The sequence below is a fragment of the Crinia signifera genome, chromosome 1 (genome assembly GCF_055691185.1).
Source record: "Crinia signifera chromosome 1, ASM5569118v1, whole genome shotgun sequence".
In the NCBI taxonomy this organism is placed as follows: domain Eukaryota; kingdom Metazoa; phylum Chordata; class Amphibia; order Anura; family Myobatrachidae; genus Crinia; species Crinia signifera.
Genome location: NC_139217.1, coordinates 282,331,547 through 282,353,024, shown reverse-complemented (window position 1 = coordinate 282,353,024; position 21,478 = coordinate 282,331,547). Strand labels below are relative to the sequence as shown.

The following is a 21,478-nucleotide window of genomic DNA, read 5'->3' as shown; positions in this document are numbered from 1 at the left end:
ATGATCAATTTAACAAAAATAATTTGCCATATAAATAATAGGGGGAAATTCAATGTTGAGTCTTCCATTTTAACAGCACTGAAAATAAGATTAAGTATAAAGTACTACCAACTTTTCACTGACGTAATTGGGCAGGTCTGTGTGTAACTCTGCATAGTATACATATTATTTAACTTTATCCTATAAAATCATTGACCAAGTATAAGAATCCCCTATATTGTACAAACAAAATCTGTTATCTAGGACGAACATCTGTAAGCCAAAGTAATGCAAGTCAGAGACCTGGGAAACAGGGTACAAACCTGCATATGCAAGGATATTAATGAATGTTCAACATGAAGGTCTCATTCTTGATTTTAGATTCAGTTACAGGCCACTGTATGCAGAAATTATGCTGTTTTATTAAAATCATTATACTGGGTAATACAACATATTGAAATAACTATTGATATTTGAAATAAAATGTTTGCTTGAGACGGCATCGGGAAAAGCACTGTTGCTGCCATATGACATTTTATATTCAGATACTTCCTCATATCTAGCCTCAATACGCCATGCCGTGTGAGATTCCTGGAATGATTGATCCGTTAGATCCCATGCAACTCTGCTAAAGTTGCTAAAGTCTGTTTTTTTTGCTTAGAATGCATCTTATTCACAACAAAGTGTGTCTAGAATGCATGAGGAGACTGTGATGGTTAATTAGATATATAACACATTGTATGTGACTGAGCCTGTACATAGAGCATTTTGTGTACAGATTCAGGGACTCAGTCGCACACAGATCTAGAAGTGTCATATCAAATTAATCAGAACAGGCTTTTCGTGTGTCCTAGTCACATTGCATTCTGACTAAAGCGGATATCCAACTATTCCTGAAGCAGTTTCCGCTTTTTTAGATATTGTTATTTACGACTAATGGTCATTATCGCAGTATTTAATTAGAGGTGCTTTTTAACAACTGAAAATGGAACCGCGATTTTGCAAAAAACACACGGGATCAGGAAGAAGTCCCCGAACCCACGTGCTATTGCAGGTCTGACGGCTGCTTATTGGGGATTATGCTTTGTGCACCTGAGGCACACAAAGCATAATCCCAGATAAGTGCAAGTGAAGGAGATACAGACACCGGCATAGGGGCTAATTGGAAACCCCCCCTAAAATAGGTATTTTCTCACACGGAAGTATATCTTTTTTGTTACTGTAGGGAATCTGCTAAACAATGACATGAAGAGAAAAATGTCACAGGATAGTTCATATTAAATAGTCTCAAGCATTTCAGATAGCAGCACATACATACATACATACATACATACATACGTTCATTCTAGCAGCCTGCACCTTTCAAAATCCATGAAGTTCCTCTTTCCTGCCTGGGGGTGTCACTGGCTGCTCTGTAAGCACCTAAGCAGACAGCGACACCTAACCCAGGTAAGAGGAACTGCATGGATTTTCAAAAGGTGCAGGGTGCTACAATGAACACTATATACATGGTGGTGACTGAATATATAGCATTCACAAAATAATGTGAACACTCACGCAAGAGCTGGGAATCCACGGAGAATGCCAGGAATGATTACAGTGTACTCCCCATGAGCAAAGAAAGAAAAAAAACCGTATTCTTAAAAAGGATGAACCCTAGTCTAGAACCTTCCCCAGCAAAGGGCAGAATAAAGTGATTTAAGGGTGACATTTAGCATTTTAAGTATGTTTATTAGCAAGCTAATATTCAATTAATGCAACTGGCTCTAATAAAAGGAGCTGGACTTATTTTAATACTGAATCAACAAGTGAATTCTAAGAGATAATATAAAGGGTTATGTGGCAACACTTAAATTTCCTCCAACAGTGGCCACCAGTGCGCAAGGCATCTGAATTTGTCCCATAGGAGGTATAGAGCAGTGTTAGCCCTTTGTTATATACAGTAGGAAACCAAATTGACCGTGGTTCCTGCAATTGATTTCATAAGTATAATATCAGACCATTTATTGTGGAGTGTGAGACTAGAGTAAAGCAAGAAAAGTATTTGTTTTGTCTCCAAAGAGGTTTGTAGTCTGGTGAATGCTATAAACATTAAACCTCTATTATTATAAATAGATTTGCACTATTTATATGACTCTTTATTCAGTAAACATATCTCTTTGCTTAACTACATAGAGGTGCACTATAATGTATTTGCAGCTACTACTACTTATAGCCCTCTAGACGGCTTAATCTATGGGATATATTCAATGACTTTTGCAGTATTCAACTGACCCCCTGTATATGCCATTTCCATGTTGTTGGGTTTTTGCAGCATCGTGGAAACGGCATGTGCGGCCACTAAGACAGCGAGGCTTGCGGCTAAATGCAGCGGGCTCCCTGCATTAGTGGCGAGCCTGGCTGTTTGGGGGAATCCTCGCCGTCATCTGACAGCGAGACTTCCCTCAGAACGTTAAATATGGTGAGCAGCCGGCCCGATTGAATAGGGGCCTATTAGTGAAGGATATGGCTTAACTACCACAGGATAGTGCTGCTTCGGAACCTGACTGTGATTGAAATGGTCGGGTTCATTATTTAACATAATAAAACATTATTTCTTTAGCAGATTTTCATAGGAATTAATTGACATATTTGCATATCCATTGGTGTCTCCTTACGAAGATCTTTATTGCTCCTAAACGTTAATACAATTCACAGATTCTACCATTTAGTATATGGAGCTGCTGTAGTAAAATCCTTAAAGTACACATTTAAACAATCATCTTTCATTTTGTGACGAGTGAACTTTGTACCAACTATTTTCTAGGTTAAGATACTTTCCGTAAGCTACAGTCACTAAAGGAGTCATCAATCATGTTGTAGCATTATTTGTGCAAAAGCAGATGTGGCCAGATCACATTGGACACTGCATAGCTATACAACAGAGTAAAATATGACAAACGTCAAAGTAATATGGAACATAGTTCAAGACCAAGGGCTAAATGCAACAGCCTCTGAGGGGTAAATTTACTAAAGTTCCTAAAAATGAAAAGTGGTGATGTTGCCACTGTCCAGTATTCTCCTCAGGCTATAAATTACGGGCGGTTCACCCAGCACGTGTCCCTTTGGCGTATGGCAGCACAACACTGCAGCTGCTGGGCGATCCACTGGGGACACAGCCTGCGTCCCCAGTGCATCGCCAACAGCTGCAGTAATGTGTACGTCCCCTGATGTTCGTCTGGCACACTCTCCAATGCTAACATGTTTCCGGCAGAGAGGAATGCTGGGCGGAACGCTGGATGTGCTTCCGTCACATGGTCTCTAGTGCTTCATTCAGCATACTGGGACGTGCACACTGTGACATTGATGGAGGGCAGAGATCCCTCTCACAGTGCTTAGAAAAAAGGGGCCTGTTGAGGATAGTGAAGAGAGTGGTCGTCCAGCATCTACTCTGTCCTTTATATTTCACAGGTGCTGTTAAACTTTGTGGAGCAAGCAAGTGGGGGCACAGATTTGTTTAACTATCTGAGAGCTGTTTGTAGGGGCAGTCAGTATTTCTGGGCCTCTAAGAAGAGATGAATTAATATATATAGAAATCTCTAAATCATAGTCATGATTTAAACAATTTATTATTGTGAATGCCCCTACCTGGATACTTTTTTGATGCCACCTGGCTGGAAAACATTTCTGGGGAGAACACTGCTGTCTATTATTTCTCTATTGCATCCTAGAAAATGATTGGTTGGTATATCCAACATCACGACTTTTCATTTTTAGAACCTGTAATATACATACACCTGACTCTCTGGAGGTTCAGGATTTTGCCTGGACAATGAATTGTTGCTTTATAAAAATGGTCAGATTTGCACAAAATCCCTAACCTCTGACAACTGAAAGGCCATTACATTTACACCCATATTGTAAAGTAGAAGGCTCCAAGATTACAGAGGGCTATTTTTATAGTTACAATAAAAATGAAACAAAAGTGATCATACTGAGACTTTTCTGTGAAGTTACCTTTGGTGTGCTAAGCTATTAAGTGTTGTATGGATAAAGTTAAGTCTTCGATACATTCAATTTCCAAGTGGAAAATGCTAAGTAATTACATATAGTGCACCAAGAAAGGGGGGGGGGGGGGGGGGGGAGGATTTTAATGGACCATTCATTTCTGGTGCAAGACTAAAGGCACATACTGTACATGCAAATCTATTTCATACGCACCATGAACCTTTTTTGTCTGTGTTGGACCACTTGGGGGAGTTGGCTGGCACTAAAACATTCCAGGACTCCATTAGAGTGCACAGTCTTTAATATTTCTGCAGCAACTATGGTTTGCAATTCGTGTAACACACCATAGAGCTCTGAACATGTACTAATTTGCATAGCTGTAATAAGCCTATAGACAATGTCACAAAGATGATCTGACTACCCAAAGGTTAATTACTTTAACTTTCTCAATCAAGGATTTGTCAATGAAAGTATTTTATTGCATCAAAAAACTTAACCCTCACATATATTGCAGTTGTTGTAGAAAAGTACAATGAGTATGGGTATGGTATCAGTGGTAGCCAACTACGGTCCTCGAGAGCGACCAACAGTTCACATTTTCCAGGTAACCTAGCTGCTGCACAGGTGCACTCATTACTAGCTGAATCATTTTCAAAGATCCACAGGTGGAGCTAATTACTTCACTTGTGATTCTGTGTGGAGATCTGGAAAACATTAACTGTTGGTAGCTCTGGAGGACTGGAGTTGGCTACCCTAGGTATAGATCATAAACAATGTTTAGGTCGACATGCACAAGATCAACACTGACAAAAAGTTAACAAGCAAAATGCCAACACATAAAAAAGTCAACATGAGTTTTTCACATTTTGCTTTACGTCAATGTAGACACCTGCACGCGGTGACCCAAAATTAGTGTACCACTTTGTTGGCCATGTTTCAGGACATCTTACCATTTCCAATGGGAACCCACATGTATGGATAAGTAAAAATAAAAAATGACCCCCCCCCCCCAACAAAAAAAACAAACAAAATCCAATGTTAAACTTTCGCTTGTGTTGACCTACTTACGGTCAGTCAGCTATCCAGATACAAATGAGCATGGTATATAGTGGCCATGATAAGTCTATTCTTGAGAAGTCAGGTCAGACTAAAATAACATTACAGTACATGAAGCTAATTTGTAATGTCCTTCTTTCTAAACTCTTTAAGTCAAATTGTTTTCAGAAATAGGAGTACAACATTTAATCTACTAAAACTTTGCGTGGGATGTCGGCATCTGAACAACCTGTAACAGCCAAACTCAAACAAATGCATATAGTCGACTCTACAGGCATCTTACACACACACACACACACACACACACACACACACACACACATCTGAATCATTCAAAGTGTGAGCGCAAATCCAATGAGTGATAAAAGTCTATACTTAGGTTGGTTCTGAGTAATGAGATTACATTGAACCTAGCAACTGGGTGTTTTATTATTTATGTGCACGTTAAGAATGCATTGGTTCTTGTAGTTTTGACGTTTTAAAAAGTGTGGCTAAGCAAATCCAGTGACGTTTTTTTTAAACGACTTTGGTTTAAGAATTAATTTTATTGTTAATGAAGGTACAGTATAGCTTGCTTGGCCTCTTAAAACATTCTTCTGGCAATAAAGTATGTTTTAATGTTAGGGAGAACTTAAAAGGAAAAACATTTCTACATGCCAATCCTTCGTGACTAGCACTTGAAATACCTATTAATGAAATGTACAGTATAACAACTGTTCTTTGGGAACCATGCAAAACGGATGCTGCAACCATAGATATTTGGCTTAGTTTTCTCTACTGTACTAGAAATATGAAAATTGAAATGATCTTAATATGGACATTGCAGCCTTTTTCTGCCTGTAGAAAAGGTTTTTTTTTTTTTTTTTATTTAAAAATATCCCTGTGCTGTATTACATGCTGCAGAGATTGTTTAGAATGTAACTCAATTTAAGATCCAAATGTGGCCAAGCTCATCATTGCTGCGCCAATCGTCACGTGCAACTTCCATGGCAATTGGCGTAATTTACATGCGTGCATCTAATTTACACCCATGGCTCATAGAAACGCATTGAGCTGCAATGTTGCAGCATGGTGATTTTGCCATACAAGCACGAGTGGCTGATCGGATGGCAAATCTGTTGGCCTAGTGTGTACCCAATGTTAGATTACTTTTATTTGGGGTGCTCATACGCATTTCTAAAATGTTGCAAAATACCTCTTGTGAAACTGTACTGGCATTAGCTCATTTAGACTAACCAGGATAACCCCAAAATGAGAGCCTGTTTTAAACATTTTAGATTTCATCAGTCGAAGAAAGGGTTTTATTGCTTAGAAAACTAACTGCAGCTGCAAGTCTCATAGTAGCTTGTTAGAGGCCTCCACAATAAATAATGCTGCGATAGCACCTTCAGGTAAGAGAAGGCGTTACCGAGAACCACCATCTTTATCACACAGAACCTTATATTCGCTGCAGAAGGGTTAATACTTCACACTTCTAAGAATGTTCTTATTTATATTGGAGGCTCTTATGTAATTTAAAACTCTAGAATAATTATCATATCAGCACTTACAAGAAATCTAAAATGTGCTATCAGTAGAAAAGCCCATGGAGACTGGTAACTTTACATTTCCATAGCCCTGTGTACAGAATCAAAGATTAACTATTAACTTGGTGGAACTAGTCCCACATATGCCCACATAGAATAAAGGCTCTTAGGAGGTTCTCAAAAACGCAGTCCTCAAGACATCACAATGTTTTAAGTATATGGCCACAGGTGACTTAGGGGGGAGATTCTCAACTAAAAATGTTGTAAAAACATTACCTGGGTTTTTACCGCATTTTGGGATGCTCTAAGCATCCCCCGCTGGGTTACCGCAACGGGGTGCATTGCCAGAAAAATCTGGCGATGCCCCATAGAAGCCTATGGGCTTCTTACCGCGACCCACCGTGACCTCCCCTCACCTGTGTTCGGGCAGCACAGAGCTGTGCTGCCCAGACCTGTGACCTCCTCCTCCCTGCACTATGATCCTCTTCCAGGTGCAGGAAGGAGGAGAGCCCGGGAAAGCAGCATCGCCGGGTAAGGGAGGGAGCTGCCGGGACCCGATGAGACCCACTGACTCACCGCAAAGGACAGCTCTTAACGCATATGCGATAACTATGTATGCGATGGGCGGCAAAGGGAGGTGGAGCTGGGCTGCGGATGTTAGAACATCCCGCCCTTAATAAGTACCTCAGTCAACTTGATATAACCATCTGTGTTGAGCCATGGATATTCTTATTATTATAATTTTATTGATAAGGTGCCACAAGTGTTTTGCAGCGCCGTACAAAAGGAACAGTTCAGGGAGACAAAACTTGGCATAACATTAAATAAATAAAACCTTCTTAAAACCTTAAAAGTTGGGGGTGCATCGAGGACCGCATTTGAAAACCTCTGGGCTAATATGTATTCGAGACATTGTGAAACCAATCTTACTAGTAACATAATTTTTGATAAAAAAAAAATTACATTCTTAGCTGCATTTAAAGTAAATGATTTCCACAAGGGCATGTTTTTTATATAATTTTATGTTTTCCTACAAAATGGTTTAAAAAAAATATATAAACAAGACATGAGCATATTTTCCTAAATAAATGCATTTGTCATAGGTGAATTATCATTAACACACACAAAAACATAACAAATTCACTGCTCTTGGGCTATTGATTTACTGCCTCACGTCAGAGAGAGAGAGAAAATAATTGCATCAATATCAGTACATCATCATCATTTCTCCTTTTAGGAAACTTCATTAAATCTGCAAAAATACGATATACAGGCTTTTCAAACATCATAAATATAGGTATTATTAAAAAGGCTGTTTCTTCTAAAGCTTTTGCAGAACGCTCAAGAGAAACAGGTCATTGACCAATAGACAAGATATGCTAAGGAGTGTGTGGCAATCTAGGCTCCGTTTGAAGTTTGATTGTAAAGAGAGACTGCAGCCGGGAAGTATTGCTAAGCATAATAAGCCCTATCGATAGGAGTATTCATCCAAAACTAAACCGCCTAAACAAGACACCAAATTATGTAGATTTTCTCAGCCCTATTGGAAACATCATTTCTCATATGCCACACATAGTGCACACTAGCTATTTTACATCTCTGGTGATGGCATAACTGTGTTCTGCATAGACACTCACCAGCAAACCAGTTGTCTGGTAAGGTTACAACCACTATTAAAACTAGTAAATATCCTGAGCTCCGCTGTGAATAGCAGTACTAAAATACAACAAAAAGGGAAAAAAAAGTAACATTGTAGGATGTAATATAGAGAAAAACAGGCAAATCAGTTTCAGAGTTGGAGCAATTTGAGTTGATCTTTTGTAAATAGATAAGGTTAGTAGAACACATCTTGATCTTCAGCAATGGTTCCTAAATTATGTCCTCAAGGGCCCCAAGCAGTGCTCATTTTCCAGTTCCCCTCACAGGATCGCAATGGAAACAATTTATTCCATCTGTGGATCTTTTACAATGTGGCACAAGTAATGAGTACACCTGTGCACCTGCTGGGTGATCTGAAAAACTGGAACTATTGGGGTTCTTGAGGACCGAATTTGGGAACCATTGATCTACAGTGTTTATAACTTTGTAAACATCCATCATTTCATAATCTGTACCATAGTTATCAAGATGGTATTTACATTTAGTGCAAAGTACAGAAGTTTATAGAATGACTAGGGCTGGAAAGGGATTTTTGTTGTTGCATGATAGAAACATGAAACATATATATATGCATCTATTCACTTGTTATTTCCAGTGATGGTGTAGTAACACATTATTAAAAATACCCCAAAAAACCCGTAGGTTCTCCTGTATATCTTTTCTTGTAACAAAAACACACAGAAGCATGGATGGGAGTGTAAAGAATGCTTCATATGTATTAAAGCATCAAACCTGACTCAAAATAAGTGGGAAAATCGCCCACTTTCACTTGGAAAGCTTGTTTCCCTTAAGTTAAGGAACTTGACCTTTTCAAACGCTGCACACCTATCACAAAAAAAGTATAGTAACCATGCTGCTGGCAGCAACCCATAGGATACAGAGAGCAAAAAAATATTTATGTATAAAGAAACAGGAAGATTAGTAACCCTGCTTTATTTTGGCTGCTTGTGTTTATTTTGGAATGTCAATGGGGTCCGATATTGCTGGGCTAGATTCAAGCTGTACTTGTTCCCGAAGCCTAGAAAACAAAGTCATATAGGGTGATCTTAGATTGAATTCAGCACTGGAGAACACAACACACAAAGGAGAGGACAGAGATGAAAGCAAAAGTACTCTGTACGGAGAAGCGCTATTAGTAACAGTTGTACAGTTCGGGGTGTGGAATCAATATTGGAAGCACATCACATTTTTACAGGTGGGAAAGGCATAAAACATGATTATATAGTGCTGCCTTGTTACATTTATATAAATAAATTCTAAGAATTATGAAAAGTGCCTGTTTCCCCGCATGTATTTAAAACATGAGTAAACTTGCTTTGCTTTCAACAAAAGAAAAAAGTATTCTTTTTCACATTGAGAACATAATTATCATTTGTAAACTCCCAGGTATGTTCTAGCTCTGTATTTCAGTTACTCAAATAACTGGTTGCAAGATTCTAGTAGATTATGCCGCAGCACGTCACAGCAAATATTACTAGATTAACTAAGAAAGAAACACCAACTGAGGCACTGGAGTGGCTTTAAAACCTTCCAATTCACAGTGATAAATAATTAAGGAAGATTTGGACGCTAAGGCTGGAATGTAATGTAAAAGTTCCCAAGTAGGCAATGTGATTATTTTTAGTTTCGTTTAAAGTCAAAAACTTGATGGGCTTTGCCTTTTCAATAAGAATTTACAGAAGGCGTCACTTTCCTCAAATCGGAACAAATAACACTGTTGCAAATAAACAGACAGCGCCACATGATCAGGTGATAAGAGAGATTAATGCATGTCCATTAGTTGTATGTTTAGTTTATTAAACATGCTATTATTACAGAACTGATAGATCATGCGTGATATCCTGTTAGAAATGTCATGTATGTGACTTTTTTGTTGAAAATAGTGCCGTCTCTGTGAGCACATATTGATATTCTTTCAGAGAGAGGAGGGGCCTGGAAGAAGACTGTACATCGGTCCCCTGCTCTCTTATTACACCCATCTTATAAGCCTTTGGAACACCACTATAAATGCAGATGGTACAGTGGCTGCAGTTCCGAAAAATTGCAATACGTGCTTCTGGAATAATGTTTTCATAGCAATGTATTAAACATGGCAGGAGATGACGGTCTACTTTGAACACTATTCTTTCGCACATATTCTCCATACTTACTCACTATTGGTCAATGCCGAGTACTGTAGCTTGCAGAAGTTTCATTTTACATTTGTAAAGATGCTCCAGTTGTGGCAGAAAACCCTTCTAACTACATAAATTATGCCTTAAGTTTTATTTTTACAACAACAACAAAAAACAAATATTTTTGGTTGTTATTTTATTAGGATTTTTACAAAAAAGAGGAAGGCAAAAAGATCCTACACAGTTATGTAGAACACTGACTGGTTTAAAGTAACTAAGGGGTACATTTAGTAAAGCGTGTAAAATGAAGAGTTGATATTGTCAATAGCAACCAATCAGATTGTCTATCGTGTCTGTATTGCATCCTAGAACATGACAGACAATCAGATTGGTTGCTTTTGGCAACATCACCTTTGTTCATTTTTAGAAGCTTTACTAAATTTACCAATAAGTGTCAGGATCATTTGAATATGAGATGTAACATGGTACAACTACCTTTAAATATGGAAACAGAACACCATGATTTATACTGTAAGTGAATAGTAATGGAGCATATCTATCTATTAACTTATGTGACATTTTGCATGGATTGGGGCAACATAATGCAAGTTCAGCAGAATGTTCTATACAAACAAAGAAAACATACAAATACAGTACAAACAAGCCAATTTGTACGAATGGTATGTTCTTGACAAGCTGAAAGGAATTTCTACATTGTATTATTTAGGTGAAGAAAACTCAATGATGCCCTACTGACTACTGCACATCGTACACCGCAGTATTCAGTAAAACAGTAGCGTAAATACTTTTTCTGAAGATAAAGTCTAGACAAGGTTATATATTATCTAGACTTTAATGTTGCATATTGCCTGCAAAAATTGGTCCAAACAGCGACTGGGAAACTATTCGACCTATGTTCCTGTTTAAGAGTTTTCATGGACTCTGTAACTCACTCAGATTACTAGGACATGTGCAATTTCTAAAACATATATGCGATACAAATCAAGAAACACTTGGACATAAACACTCTACTTTTCCAATATGTTGTATAAACATTTTCCATTAACTTAATGAACATGTGACCTCTACAAGAGGATATTCAGAGACTCTCAAATATGGAGAAGGGCGGAAAACACAATTCCTTTCAGCTTGTTTTAACAGATGATGGTCTCAGCTGTGATACGAACTCTGCTAGCCAGCTGACAGGCAAGCAGACAAGCAGGAAAAGAAGAACATCTTGAGTGACGCAGACAACAAATAAGTCACTAGAAGAAGCCCAGTCAGTGAAGAGAGATAGTGGCAGGAAGTAAAAGTGAAAGTCTTGGAGCATGGTCATCTCCTTGGCTGCACCTACCATCGGCTTAAGCTCCCTGCTCTCTGCTCCACTACCCGTCTCTTTCATGGCTTTTCTACTGTTCTCCACAAATTCCTGTAAAGACATCACAAATTCTCACTATTTTGTTTGTACAGCAGAACACATTACATTAATGATATGGCATTATGTTAACCGATTGTGTAGTTAGTCTCTGAGAAAAAAAATAATAAGTTATTAAGCCTGCTAACTGCATAGGACTATAATGTACATTTTAGGTGGCATCAAAATTCTGGCTTAACAGCATGGTAGCGCATACGTGTGCATACACAGTGCATTTTGAATATGACATGGTAATTCACATGTAAAAACAAAAAACACTGAAAAAAAAAATTGGCCTCATAATATGATATTTAACACCATAAGACACTTCTGCCACTTTCACGTTGCAAATACTGGGTTGTACCCAAGATTTGGACACTGGTTCATCGTAGGAGCATTTGTGACGTGCAGCTCCCCTCAGCGACCCCGCAATATGCTGGGTCGCTGATGTCACACAGGTGGCAGAGGAGGCAGTGCTTGCAGCTAATGCTGCCTCCTCCCTATAATGTAAAAGGGACCCCGGTCTCTGGACCTGGGTTAACAGTTTCCACTGCCCAGGAACCCAGGTCCGACCCGGGTAAAATCCTTCTTTTAACCTGGATTCGAATACCAGGTTGCTGGACCCGGGTTTTTCCTGTTGGTGCTTTCACACCGCACAGTGACCGGGGTCAGACCCGGGTTATTTGTGCGTTGTGAAAGGGGTAATAATGTGATGCATTTAGAACAGACCAAACACTCACCATTAGAACTTTGTCCATGTAGAATTCCTTCCCCGGACTGCCATCATTATATTTTGTGTCAATAGCAAAACATAGGAACAGGACATCCACCACCATTTCATAGATGGAGAGGAAGCAGTGAGCAACCAGAAAGGCAAATAGACAGACAATAATGAGTGGCAGCACCCATACTGTGTAATCCCTCTGGTAGTTCAGCAACATAATGCCAGCCAGACCAGTTGTGCTCACAATCAAAATCTAAAGCCAGAAAAGAAAAAAAAGAACATGATGATAAGAGAAACAGGCTATATTGCACACATGGAAAAATTCAGATTTAGCTATTATTCTAGGTGATGTCGCACAATTTTATACATTTATCATTAAGTAAATTTCATCCACTCTATTGCAAAAATCAGGTCCTTGCATGTTGAACACTGGTAACATATTTTTTTTAAACGCTTCCTTTTCCCTGAATCACGAAGTTGTGCAATAGCACACCGATTATTCTGTCAGACTGAACCCTTATGTCACATTTGCTACAAGTAGATTGTATGCCATCGTTACATAGGCACATATTCATGGCACATTCCCTTAGCAAATCTAAAATTTTAAGGAAAACCAAGGACTAAAAGGAAGGACTTTTAAATAGTACAGGGTGAAGTTTTTCGACCTTCAATAAAAACACAAAACCCCTATTTTATAAACATTAGTCAAAGAACACGCACATGATATAAAACAAAGCAATTACTCAAAAATATTTCTTGGAACAATGTAATTTAAAGCTAGAATGCTCTGAAATGTGAAGAGGTAAGAACACTAGGAACTGGGAATATATATAAGCTTGCATCATATTGATTTACTACTGTGGCTATAGCATTTGTCACCGAGCTCCTTAAAAAAGGGAACGCTAGACCATTTGACAAATGTCACTGTTAGTTCATGGAAGACTGGTTTACTGATCATTTGTGATTCATACGCCATGGAAAGAAAAACAATATTAAATGCCTTTCCGTGGCTTAGTCTTGAAACACAACATCATTTGTTACAGAAGCAGCTTTTGTGATAACAGTTTTTCAAGGGGTTATACCCGAGTCTAGTGGCTATCTTTTAAACTATAGTCTTTTGGATTTCGTAGATCTTTTGCATACAAAGAACTGTACATCTTTTGCTAAACTCTAAATTGGAATTGCAAAACATTTGTAAGTATTACTACAAACAAGTGTATTAAAGAAAAATACTCCACACACAAAATGTTTGCTTGCCATTTTTTCTACACCTATTTTGACAAATGTATGGCACTCAAAGGGTTAAAAGTGATAAAAATAGTAGCAGATCCAGCCCTGACCTGAAAATGTTCATAAAATTGGACAGTCCAAAATGTTTTAATTCTACAGTATATTTAATGGCAGCTGGACCTGTGTGACATGTTCAACACCTTTATTACTTTGTAATATTGCTAGCAAACCATGACAAAAAGGACTGTGGTTTCCAGCAGGAGTATGAAGAATGCATGCACCCATCTAGAGGTCATTCCCAACACTCAAGATAAGTAGAGGGAATTATCTGTCCTCGGATGTACACTCAAAAACTGCTAATGGCATCACTGTACGACAGGAAGCATTGATTGTGATTTCAGAAGTTCACAGCTGGAAGTGACCTTTGTGGCTTTTAATTATGTGATTGCACAGAGAAAAATATAATTGTATATAAAAAGTGTGAAGGTTTCAGTAAATGCCATACTTTGAGATGATCTGGGCTTAATTATTTTACATACGGCTTGATTGATTGGTCTATAAAAAATGTATTTTGTTGCTGTTTGTGCTGAGATGTTAAATAAATAAAGAATGGAGAATGTATGGTGCACACTTTTCAGGAAAGTTAAACTTAGCAGTTCTTTAGATGCGTATTGACGAGAAACAAAGTGTAAAAGCCATTTCAAGTCTATTTGGACACAAAATTAAATCATTTAGGTTTTCCATGGCCAAACAATAACGGTTTTAGAATTTATAAGGAAGTACCTAAATCACGAAAAGGGAACTTTGCCAATTGCAAAACAGTCTTATTTCATTCATGACTTGCTTTCTTTAGGAGTTTGACAATTTTCTCTCAATTTAAATTAAAAAAAAAAAGGGAGTACCGTGAAAAACATTGAAGAGGCTGAAAAGTGAGTTCTGACTCTTCAATGTTAAGGACTTACCCTTTTTCAGTTTAAAAAGTCCCTACTTTAAACACCTCTTGAATACTGCCAGAGCAGTCGGCCCGTTTATGAAGATCCCCTCCCCACCTGTTGTCTCTTGGTGGCTCCAGCCAGGGGATTGCCCTTTATACGATGATAATACGATGATAAATGATATAATCTTCCTGTCAGTCTGACAGGACTGGTTGAGGGTTAAAAAAAAAAACCAACTTAAAACAATACATCACACAGTAGACAGCATCTCTGTGTACAATCCCTCCTGATGTCCTTGAGCTTCCCTGCTCTACACATACCAGGCCACTTTGCCTTCACCCGATCTTCCTCTATGCACTCCCCATGAACCCTCCTCTTCTTTTTCTACCACACTCCAATCCTAGTTTCTCACTGTTCCCAACTTTCATTCTCCCCCACTCTATTTTTTTTGTGGGGAAAATAGTTGGGCTGCGAATTGCTCAGTGCATACGAGTGGCGGGGCCAGCAATGATGCCGGAGCGGGCATCATCGCTCGCTGTTGGCCCGTACATACTGGGTGGCTTTGGACCTGAAAGCAACTCAAAAGACAAAACTGAACTGCTTTCAGCTCAAAGTCGCCCAGTGTGTATGGATCTTTAGTCTTGTGCAGACTTTCTTACAGCCACACAGATTGTGTGATATATTAATATATGACTACTAGAATCAGATTTGGTTCTGGTTTGCTGGGCAGAACATTTGACCCCATTTCACCGATTAGGAGTCGAATACAAAAAAGCCCTTATTAGCGAGTGGCTGCAAAAAACAATCACAGCAGTCTAAGGCAGTAATAAGAGTAGAGTGTGCCAGTGGAGAAGCTGCTCTGTAAAATGTAATAGTATGCTAACTATAAAAGTTAATAAAATGCTCCACCCTAATACATTTACCCTATGTTACAGGTCACCCAGCAGGCGCACAGAGAGTTCACCAACTGTCACATTTTCAAAAATCACAATGGTTATGCATTGTAAATGGTTGGCTGATGTTTTGCTGCATAAATCTAAAACAAAACTATGGATTAGAAAGCCACAATAATTCTGCCCATCTACAGACCAAGGGCCAGATGCACTAAGCTGAAAAAGTGATAAAATGGAGAACAACCAATCAGCTCCTGCCTAACATTTTTCAAACAAACAGTCTGTGAAATATCACTTTTGAATCTTAGTGCATCTGGCACCAAGAACTTTAAAGACCTCAGCATCTGTAACCACTCATCCCAAGATGCCCCCAAATGGACCTTACTAGCTACAAACTGCCATCACCTGCCACATAGAACCTTTATTCACCAAAAAATGCTTGCAAAAGCATCAGGACCCCCACTTCCCATAATATGCCCCCTACCAAACATTCTCTATCAACTCCACAACATGCAGCTTAGACCACCTCTCATGCCCTGCAGACATCACCAAATATCACTTAGCAATGATACATGCCATATCGGCTATCACACATTCAAAAGGCTTAAATGGACCTTAATTATAATCAGACAGCAATGTTATTGGCAAAATAGAATTCTGGGACACACACACAGTCAAAATAAAAAAATGCTAGTTAAAACCAGATAATATGTTGTATTTGCTTTAGATGGCATTTATAATATGTTCCCAGTCTCTATCTACAGCAAATACTTCCATAGAATTCCAATATGTTGTACTGAGTGTTCATGCCATCATCAAACAGCAATTCAACTGATGCAAAGCTAAGCATAGAATTGTATTTATATGTATAACTTGAAATACTAGCATTAAATAATGGCTACCACCATGTTGAGCTCTAAGCAGTCTATCAATTATTTGGATAGATCACAGAAGAGTAAGCCCTACTCACCGGGAGCGATGGAGGAGCGACAGGCTATAGCATGATCACTCAGCACACATCCCGGTACATGCACGATGTACACAGCAATGTGTTCTAAGCAATCTCTGCAGACCGGGGAGTTGCCTATTTTTTGTAGGCGAAGCTCCACAATCTAGCAGGAAAAACAGTGCAAGCACTGTCTTTCGATGCGGACAACAGCGACGCTTGGGACTGTGCATTGCTGTTACCCAGGGCTATACATGCAGAGTGATCAGTGCTCCATTTTTAATTTCAGATTGCTTAGAAATGGGGTGAAAATTGCCCTGTGTGTATTCCCCTTAAGAATCTGCTGTGTGCAATCCAATTCTCCTGCATTACATAAAGTACAAAAGTGAAGATGTTAGAAGACTAATCTGAAGTCTTACCTTTCCAAGGAATAGCACAAAATCCCCCACTGTGTTGATGGCAGCAACCCTAAGAGCATTCTCCACTAAAATAACAAGTGCATCTTTTGCAGAAGTGCAGAAATTCGTGCTGTTGATAGCAGTGGCTGTATACGCATTCTAGAGCAAGAGGAAACAAAATAATATATACTGGTATCATGTAACATTTATACAACAGTATAAAATAACAGTGTAATTAAGCACAAAACCAAATCTGCTTCTGTGCACTATGATGCAAATGTGAAGGTGATCACCCGCAGCACCACTGTGGTCATGGGTTTAAACCAGATGTCCTCCTACAACCTTACAACAAACTGGAAGTTTAATTGGCTTCTAACAAAACAGGTAGGAGGATCTATAAAGCACAATAAATTAATGATAGTGCATAGTTAGTGGAGTTCAAATGAAGTCCTAGTTCTATTGAAGGTGATCAAATTGTCACCTCAAAAGTAAACACAAAGAAATCTAGTGGTGCAGCATACAACATTGGGGATATGGGTCTAATGATTAGTTCGACATACCATCCAGGGTTCGCAAATACTCGCTATAGCGAGTATTTTACCCACTTTGGAGCACCAGGGACTCATTTTTTATGAATGGCTGGGTCCCCTGGGACCCAGCCATTTCGGCGTGCACGCCGTGTTAATATGGGTGACAAGGGCGGAGGGAACCGTTTCCCCCTCAGTTGTGATGCGACCGTGGAGAAGACACAGTGTGACTTACGGCCGCTTCATACATCTCCTGGGCGCGAAAATGAAAGGGTCCCTGTCACCGCAGAGTCTTAGGCAGCAGTGCACGGAAGCCGCGTAAGCTGGCTCCTGCACTGTGCCTCAACAGACGGCTGGAGCCAATACCAGAAGCAGCTGCTCAGCAGGGGAACAGAGCTGCAGCTGGTGTGAGGACGGGGCACGAGGAACCGAAACCAGCATTGGGGGCCAGAACCAGGGAGGTGTGACAGTGAGGATGGAGCAGACCCGGGCAGGAAGTAGAGGAAAGAGGGGTTCGTGGTCCATTTAGCAGGCTGCTTGGCTGTGTCATGTAAGGGGATTTATTGCTAGCAGGACTCAGGGCTGCAGACTTCCCTCCTCCTCTCCTACCTCGCAGTGCTGCTCTCGTGTGTCACTGTCACCTCCTCCAGGCTCTGAGTGATGGCTTTTAATGGCCCACTTGTCCCCTCCTCCCTTCACTGCATGGCTGGCAGAGAGGCTGCAGCTCAACAATTAACTCTTAATAGGCAGAGCTGCCTGTAGGAGAGGAGCCTATAGACTCCTGCTGCTGGGATTTCACAAACCCTTTCCCTTCTATTCCTGTTGCCATTACTTTTACAATCCTGATTGGTGCAGCACATGTGTCCCTATTCCAACATTATGCCTTTTTCTAGTATATGTGTATCTTGCTTTATGTGAGTGGGCAAATTGCCAATTGATTCCCCCCCCCCCCCCCCCGCAACAGCTACAGTTTTGGGGTGCCAAAATCTATGTTTGCTTACCAAAAAAAAATAGGCTCAGGTTGGCCCTTGACTCAGGGTATATGCAATGCTGGGGAAGGGGAAAGTATGGCTTTATTCCGTTGGGACCCAGAAAAGGTCAAGTAGACCCCGATTTTTGTAAGTGAGGGGTCCCAGGGACCCATAATTTTGGGGGGTTTTCGCGATCACTGCATCTACAGGCCCCACACAGACTGTCAACAGCATATGAATCAACAGTGGTTCATGAGTACGGTAGTCCGTATCTCCACAGCACCAACACATTTTGACCAAAAACGGCCTTCTTCTGGGTGTACACAGAACAGAAAACTAATTTTCAAAATTATATAATCGAATTAGATGAAGATGCATCCTCATGTCCCAGCGTCTCTCTCCTCTTGTGGCTCTTCTTGGCCTATGGTTCCTGGACATGGTGGAGCAACCCAGCATCAGAGGCTGTACGGTACCCTGAAGTGAAGCAGTACCCTGAAGTGATGGAGCAGTGTGCTCTGGTGTTAATTTTGAATCTTGTGGTAATCCAGCACAACATTGCAGCTTCATATAACAATTAGAGTTGCTTGAGGATTGGCACGTCTAATCCCAGGATTAAAATCCCGCAGATCCCAGTCCCAGGATTGGTCACCCTAGATGCTAGTTTATAAAATCAATATTTTCTCATAAATAGTTTAAATTACAGTATGCTGCTTTGATTTTTTTTTCTCCTTTACATTTGTACTTGTGAAAAAGGATTAACAATTAGACAAGGCATTTTGCTTTTCAGCAGAATTGCCAAATACACAGAGTGTTTAACTTTTTTTTATTTTTTTATTACTATTCATTTTAATTTCTAGATAAACCAGCATACTTTAGTTGATGGCAGTGCTCAAACATCACTCTGTCCTAAGGATATATCTAGTCAATATATGTGATTAATGCTTAGGGGGGTATGCAATCTGCCCACGTCGGAAATAGTGGCGGCTCCCTATTCAATGCTGTCATTAACGACAGCATTGATGGGGGATCACGGCAGAACGGGCCCGACTTCAGAAGTGGTCGGGCCCGTTCTGCCGATAACGGCTGTGGATTATCATCCGTGCCGCAGATCGACAATCCACGGCCGTTTTCACGGCCACGCCCCCTTTGCTCCCATTGGCAGGCGGGACATTGAATCCCGTCTGTCGTTATGCGGACGATCTGACCGCAAATGGGCCTGGATCACGGCTGTCAGCGGGTATCGACAGCCGTGATCCCACATTGCATACCCCTCTTAGACTAATGTTAATTTGAGTAGGCCAAGTAAACACATTACTGTACATTAATATATAATGACTGCTTCTGAATAATTTAGCTAATTACATGCCTAAATAATGGAAGTGTTTGCTTAAAACTTCATCTGACCTAATGATTTCTTTCTTGTACTCACAGACATAGGGCCTGATTCTTAAATGTACACAAACTGGATTTTCAGCCAACTGCTAAGCCACACTGCATGTGTGGTAACATTCCTGTGACATATTATTGACTGCAGAGAGAATATATGTGCAAAGTGATTGACAGACCGGTATAAATTTGGGGGTGGTTACAGGGAGAGGTTGCAATTACAGAGAGGTGTTCCTTAAGGCTTCCTCATACTTTGCAATTTAACTGCAATTTGGGCTCTGTTCCTGTGATTGCAGGGACCAATCACACAAGAGAGCCCAAATTGCAGATGAAATACAGCAGGTCCGATGCAATGCGTAGTCCTGTATGCCATGTGACCCATGCTGCAACTTTGTACACAAAGATTGGGATTTGCGAATCTAGAGGGCTGTGGCAAATTTTTTTTATTAAGAGTTTGCATACAGATGTATCGCCGCTCATCCAGCGACGGGGCTGACCAGACCACCCCCACTGGCGAGCGAACGCTACTTTTGACTGGGACGCGCAAGCGTCCCGCACACACCCGCGTCCCAGTTTCCCGTTGGCGGGGAACGGCAATCCTGCCCGTCTTCACTTCAGGGAGACAGGCAGGGTTAGGGGGGGGGGGGAGCAGGGAGGTGGGGGAATGCATTGGGGACCGGCAGCGAGGACCCAGGGGGGAGCTCCGTTGTAAGTGGAGCTTACAATCTATATTCCCTACCACATGTACACATGGCGGCTCTATGCACAGCACAGTAGGTGGTTGTCTATCCTATGGGTGGAAGGCTGCAGTGCTAGTCTGCAGCCTGCCACCCCTAGGAGTCCACAGCCTGACACCCATTGTAGTCCGCGTCCCGCTTTGCGAATACTTTGCAGTCCGGCAGAGGTAAAAACGATGGCTCAAAATATGTGGGGTAAAAAAAAAATATGTGATATTTCAGCCCACCTACGACCAAAGGGAAAAAAAACTGAATAGTTACAAAAGATGACGGATGTGTGTATCTGTAAGGTGTGAAAAACCTGACTCACAAAAATAATAATTTGAATGCTCCCCCCCCCCACCCCCCAATATATGCATTCTGTAATATTAAAAAGGGATAAAATGGACGTGAGATTAAAAAAAGGGGAATAAATGGGCATGATAATTAAGAACTACAACAGATTAGAAGTCAAAAGAAAAAAAAACATTTGAATAGCAAACCCGACCATCACTTCAAAAGACGTCAGATGTGTGAATTTGAAAGGTGGGGAAAAAAATTACGCCCAAAAGTAAATATTTGAATACCCATAAGCCATTTTTCTTGTGGTAATAAAAACAAAATGAATGTCTAATGAAATAAATCAAGTGAATAACCTGCATTTGATAAGACAATCATTCTCTCACCTGATTCAAATATGTGAGGCACTTTTCTAGACACCAGAGGCAGCAGATGCAGGATTTCAGCATACAGCGGGCACAGGCATTTTCCTATATTTAAAAATGAAAAAGGTGAGCTAAAGTTTGTAGCAGGAATTGTATGTGCTTTATCTGGTATGAGCATTAACACAAACACAAATGGACAAGGGAGGACCATGGGTGGGCTGCAGGGGAATGCCCAGCATTTTATGGGGGTCCCAATGAAAACGCGAAGCGTTCCCCTGGGAAAGCATGCGTGGCAATGCCGTCCCCCTTTTCAGTGATCAGCGGCTGAAAAAAAATTTGAATTATTTCTCTC

General features: G+C 40.3%; 1 protein-coding gene across 1 annotated transcript in view; it reads right to left on the bottom strand.

Moving 5' to 3' along the window:
• Positions 1 to 899: 899 nt before the first annotated feature.
• SLC44A1 (solute carrier family 44 member 1) overlaps positions 900 to 21,478 on the bottom strand; it is a 112,046-nt gene continuing 91,467 nt past the window's right edge. The window contains exons 12-16 of the mRNA XM_083184913.1: positions 21,148 to 21,231; positions 16,883 to 17,020; positions 12,476 to 12,712; positions 11,676 to 11,750; positions 900 to 9,225 (exon numbers count right to left, since the gene is read on the bottom strand). Of these exons, the coding sequence (XP_083041039.1) occupies positions 9,202 to 9,225; positions 11,676 to 11,750; positions 12,476 to 12,712; positions 16,883 to 17,020; positions 21,148 to 21,231 (558 nt within the window). The 3' untranslated portion in view covers positions 900 to 9,201. The remainder of the gene's footprint in view (positions 9,226 to 11,675; positions 11,751 to 12,475; positions 12,713 to 16,882; positions 17,021 to 21,147; positions 21,232 to 21,478) is intronic.